A 6000-nucleotide genomic window follows, 5' to 3' on the forward strand; every position below is an offset into this window, starting at 1 on the left:
ATATCTTAAATGTTCTGGGTCCTTTGAGATTCCTTTTTTGTGGCTTTGGAGGCTAAGAACACTGTTTTTTCACTTTTCTTCAGGGATATTCTTACATTCCAGCAGGTGTTCGAGTCTCCAGCAAGGGTAGGGCTGTTGCTTTTGAACGAGCAGTGGCTTGGGATGTTCTAGATGGCAACAGCAACACAGACTTTGTTGCAATAATGTTTATGAATTGGTCATTTCTACAATAAAATGTGGATGCTGAATCTCATGCTTAACCACAATATATGTACAGGCTATTACCATCCTCTTTGAAAGTCAGAAGCATGAGGTCACTGTTCCTTAAAACAGAGATCAAGCTTTTTACAATGGATATGCTGTGAAATTGACAAATACGGAAAGGAATGCAAAATGGACAAAAAAGGAAAGGGACATACATGATTTCCTGGACGACCTAGGCATTTTTGATTGTATATTATCATGAGTAATAAAGTGAGCTGTAGCTTGTCATAAAGGTAACAAAATGTAGTCAAAAAAGGTTGGAGGTGATGATTCAGGTTGGGCAGTTCGATTTTAAACCATCTATTCTTGAGGCCCATGCTATGTATTTTGATTTTTCAATTTCATTCATTGGCCTTCACAATTCTATCATTGACTGTTATCTATAATATATTGACTATTGGTCTTCCTAACAGGGTAGTAGAAATGCATGGGAAATAACACCAAGAATTACATTTTTCTAGTTTCATTTTGTATGTTGCTGTTCAATTTTAAACATGTCCAACTTTCACAAATCAAGATATTGAATGTCAAATTACAAATGCTGATCCTGGAATAAGCTTTAAGCCATAACGTGCATACCAATGGTATTACAATTAATAGACTTAAACCATCCCTGGAGTAAAATGTTTACATTTTCAAATTCTTCTTTTTCTGTATTGCATTTCAAATCAAGACGCTTTATCGTTTAGTATTAAACTTAATATGGTTCTTGGGTTTAACTGCTTCAAGTTTAGCGTCTTTTTTCTTCAGATTTTCTACATTTATTCACATTTTGAGGCCAAGGGTACTTGGATGTGCTAATTCATAATTGATTTTCCAGTTGTGCATTCAGTAGCGCAGTCTGAGTTTATTAGCTCCACTTTATAGAACTGTGGACTTTGATTCACCTTTTGGTCAATCTGGGGTGTTATATTCCAACACTAGTACCAGGAGTTGCCATGGGAATTGAGCCACCCTATGGCAATCTCTGCAGCAACTAGCGTTCGGCTGTAGACCTCCTTTATGATGGTATTGCCAACTTACCATATTCATCTAAACCGTTGCTCAGTAATCATATATAGGTTGCTTGAAAGCTCCAATGCGACTCCCCAAATACCATGCGACATCACATAATCCACCATAAGGTCTATATGTTTTTGTTGAGGATAAATGCTATGAAACATTTTAGCCATTTTAGCCAAATATGTACGAGGACTAATATTCGTCTCATTTATGCAAGTAGTGTAGTAGTTAAATAAAACACCTGTGCAAATTTTTAAAAGATCCGATAGTGTAATCAAGGATTTGAAGAGCATAATGGTTTATCGATCCCTTTATGGACAACTTATTTCCTTACATATTTGGGTGTTTGGCATGGTAGAATCTTGAGTGATAGGTTCAAGGTAGGTGGTGGGAATTGGAGAAGGGGCATGACCAACCAAGGATATATTAAGTATACCTCGGATGGTCCTGGTCAGAGTGAATGTATACTGATAGGATTGTCCTCTTGATTTACGGCCAAGAAAGTGAAAGCTAAAATCCAACAAATAATAGATATGGACTCAAATCCTTGCAACACTTTATTGCAAATACTTTATTGTTATTCTGGAATTGAACTTATATTAATTTAGTGTTGTTTCTTGACATTTTATTCATGTTACATTAATTGATCGAATCTATTTTTAGTAACATGGAGAACTGTCATACAACAATAAAGATAAGGGTCCTTACCAATTTGCATTCTCCATTTTTTAAGTTGCAGAACATTAGTTTGATGGGAAATTAAGAAGCTGAGTTCATCTTTGGGAATGCTAGTTCACTAATCAAAATAATCGATAATTTGTTTTTAACAACTAAATGAACTCTGACCATACCAAGCAAGAAAATATCATATACATTTTTAGCAACAATTTGCACATTAAAGCAAGTGGAACATGTAAACTTTTAATTTTCCCAAAGGTAAAATAGTGGTGTACTTAATGCTACATTAATTGCCAAACAAAATTTTACTTTTTCTTTAGGAATGCATGAACCTTGATGTATTTGGGACGATGTGTAATATCGACTTTTGTTTTCATTGTATGTTGTTGACTCGATATTACTTAAGATCAAATCGGCCCCTCTCTCCCTATGTGTGTGTCCCTAAACTCCTCCCTCTATATTTTGTTGCTTTAGGATTCTCCATGTTCTCTCATGTTTCTATTTATTAGAGGATCACCACTTTGTTCATGACACATTTTGCACATGATATTATGTAGGTGTGACAATCTCCTCCTAAGTTGCATAGGAATAAAATAAAATAGAGTTTTAAAATACCTTCCATGAGATCAAAGTATTCTTTAAAATTTCAGGATGGAAACAATAGTGCTTATGGAAAGAATATTGAGGTTGATCAAGTTATGCTTAATTGATATTCATTTTTTTTCTTCTTAATTTTGAGTTTTGTTATGCTATCTTGATCAATTAGTTTTTTTTTCCCTAAGTTGTTCCCCTTTATAGAGTAGCTTAATGAGTCAACATTCAACCTATTAATGTATTTGATTTGGATACGCTTCTAATCTAAGCATTCCATGATTTGTTGTTCCATTTTCACTAACACCAAAGTGCAAAAACAAAATATTCTAATATCTCGATCTTCTTTAGGCATTGTACACCTCTAATCTTGCACAATGCTGAGCTTATCTTTATTTGAGGTATTAACAATTTCATTATTTTATTTTATTTTTGTTTCAATGTATTCTTTTGTTTGTTACATGTATGATCTAATTGTATGACAATATTCTCTTTGATAAGTAGGAGGGATTTTCCATAGCAAGTCAAATCGTGATATTGCTATTAGGATTCAATTGTGTAGTTTTTAAGTCAAACTCATTAACTCGTGTTATGAGTAGTGATTCACAAGAACCCATTTGTCAATCCTTATTTGAGGTATTAACAATTTCATCTTTCATTTTATTTTTATTCCAATGTATTCTTTTGTTTGTTAATGTATGATTTAATTGTACGACAATATTCTCTTTGATAAGTAGGAGGGATTTTCCATAGCAAGTCAAACCGCGATATTGCTACCAGGATTCAATTGTGTAGTTTTCAAGTCAAACTCATTAACTCATGTTTTATGAGTAGTGGTTCACAAGAACTAATCTCTCATGAGAGATAGGTTGTTGTGAATCACTACTCATGAAACATGAGTTCTTGTGAACCATTATTCGTTGCATCTAGGTGTTCAACTCATTCTCATGAGAGTTTTTGTGAACATTTTTCATGAAACATGAGACAATGAGTTTGACTAAAAAACTACATAGTTAAATCCTAAGAGCAACATCATAATATTTGTTGTCATTGAGCCGCTTCACCCAAATGATTGTCTTGACATGCGTATACACACCCACATCCATAGATGCAAAAACATTTGCACACACATGATTGTTTGTGAACACTTTCCATGAAACATGATTCAGTGAGTTTGACTCAAGAACTACATAATTTAATCTAAATAGGAATATCACACTATTCTTTGTCATTGAATTGCTTTACCCAAATGATTGTTTTGACACCCTCACATCACACACACATACACATACATATGCCCATATTTGTGTCAACACCCACACCCATACACACATATGGAAATAAGACTGACAAATTGGGTGGTGGGGGTATTAATTGTTTAAATTTTTTCGGAACTTCAATTTTTTAAAACCTTAATCCTATATTTGATAATATCGTAATTGAGTATGATAATATTTTTTAATTAGGTGGTGGGTGTTGAGCTGACCTTGACGACCTTCCTAGAGTTCATGTAAGGTATAAATAAATGTATGATTTTGTGTTCATGTGTGGTTGAGAGAGAGAGAGATGTGCAAATGTATATGTGTGCTGAAGGTATACAACTTTTGAAGGTAGTGAAAAGGTGTGGAAAAGAAAGTTGTATTTTTGTTTCAATTGAACTCAATCATGCATGATGAAGATGGTAGCATACACTTGATAATGTGTGGATGTGATTAAGTTTTCTTGTAGTAGTGGGCCTCCCTCGGACAAAAAGCCTATTTATTTAAAGAAGTGAGCTCTAAGTAATGTGCTTGAATGCATGTGCATCCCCATTGTAATACTAAAAAACATAGAATATTATCTTGTGGGTTCATTCCCTCGTGGTTTTTTCCTTAAGTTTCCACATAAAAATGTGGGTGATTTTATGTGTGTTCATGTTTTGTTGTTGATTTATGATTTCATGGTTAATTATCAGATCTAGAATTAAGGTTAAGATTTCGTAAGTTAAATAAAATTTTGAACAACTGATACCCTGTCCTCCCCCAACCCTGCCCCCCAATTTGTCAGCCCTATTTCCATGTGTATGTGCACGTGCTTATGGCGGGGGTGTCAAAACAATCATTTGGGTAAAACAATTCAATGATAGAGAATATTGTGATATTTCTTTTTGGATTCAATTCTTCAGTCAAACTCATTGAATTGTGTTTCATGGAAAGTGTTCACAAAAAATCATCTCTCGTCATGTGTGTGCATGTGTTTTGTGTGGATGTGGGTGTGTGTACACATGTCAAGATAATCATTTGGGTAAAGCGGCTCAATGAGAATGAATATTATGATATTGCTAATAGGATTTAACTATGTACTTTTTGAGTCAAACTCATTGTATCATTATAATCTACACTGACATGTTTCATAAGAAAAAAATCTTTTATTCATATTCTAATATTAATAAAAGAAACGAGAAGAGTTGGCACATTTTTAATTAATATTAAATATAAATACTAGAGCATCCTTATATTATTGAGTAAATAAGCATCCATGTCCAGTTTACAGGAACAATCTCATTAAGTATGAAAGCAAATGAATAAGAAACGTTTAATTTATTATATTTAGTTTTTAAGCTGCGGATGTTGAGCTGCTTAATCAGTATTAAAAGGCCTTGGTCAGGCCTGCTTCAATCCTCGCTGATATCCTCCTGCACATAATATACACAGTTGATTTCAGTGGAATATAAATAAACAGTTGTTTTGATAACAGTAATACCTTGTGCTGGGAGGGGAGAGGAGAGTGCGATTATGAGAAGAACACATAGAATGAAAGTTAATAAAACTTCGAATTTGGATGAAGAAGTAGCCATGGCCATGGATACAACTGCAATAAAATTAATTGAGAGAACAAACAATGAAATAAACTACGTTGGGTAAAAGATGAAATAGACTGAGGTATATATAGGACTCTTTTATCAACAGGTCTGTTAAAACTTTTGTCTATTGTCTTTGCTAACCTTAAAATAATTTCAGAAGTCAAGATTATTTATTATTTATATTTTTTTGTGATTAGTTATTCTTATTGTTTATTAGTTGGAGTAGACTTGAATCTTATAATTTAGAGATAAGAGGATCACAATTTATCATTGTGTTATAAAATCTTACTTAAGTTTAGTTTATATTGTTATTTAAGGAAATAACTAAATCAATTTTCTGTTGATATATTTGCAAAAAAATTATAATCTTTATGGTTTATTTTATTGTTTCTTTGACCCAGTAATAGAGAGGTAATTCGTTATTGAATTCATAATATAAAAAGTAGAAGCAATTCTGATTCTTTTCCCATTGAGCTCTTGAATGAAATTTTATTTTAATATATTTGTACTTGCCACATTTCTCTAATTTTTTTTTAAATTTTAAAAAAATAGAAACAATTATGAATAATTGTATTGAAAAGTTACATTTTTATTAATTGTCATTTTCTCTTATTAATATATTA

The 6000-nt window shown here is 32.6% G+C and overlaps 1 protein-coding gene across 8 annotated transcripts in view; it reads left to right on the forward strand.

The window, feature by feature from the left end:
• Positions 1-674, forward strand: part of LOC149528815 (homeobox-leucine zipper protein ATHB-15-like) — a 109630-nt gene extending 108956 nt beyond the window's left edge. For all 8 annotated transcript variants that reach the window (XM_089809102.1, XM_089809105.1, XM_089809109.1 and 5 more), the window contains one exon: positions 84-674. In XM_089809102.1, coding sequence (XP_089665228.1) covers positions 84-233 — 150 coding nt within the window. In that variant the 3' untranslated portion in view covers positions 234-674. The remainder of the gene's footprint in view (positions 1-83) is intronic.
• The last annotated feature ends 5326 nt before the right edge of the window (positions 675-6000 follow it).

This window comes from Cupressus sempervirens, chromosome 11, assembly GCF_028749045.1.
Source record: "Cupressus sempervirens isolate cs-2001-9-10 chromosome 11, ASM2874904v1, whole genome shotgun sequence".
Taxonomy (NCBI): domain Eukaryota; kingdom Viridiplantae; phylum Streptophyta; class Pinopsida; order Cupressales; family Cupressaceae; genus Cupressus; species Cupressus sempervirens.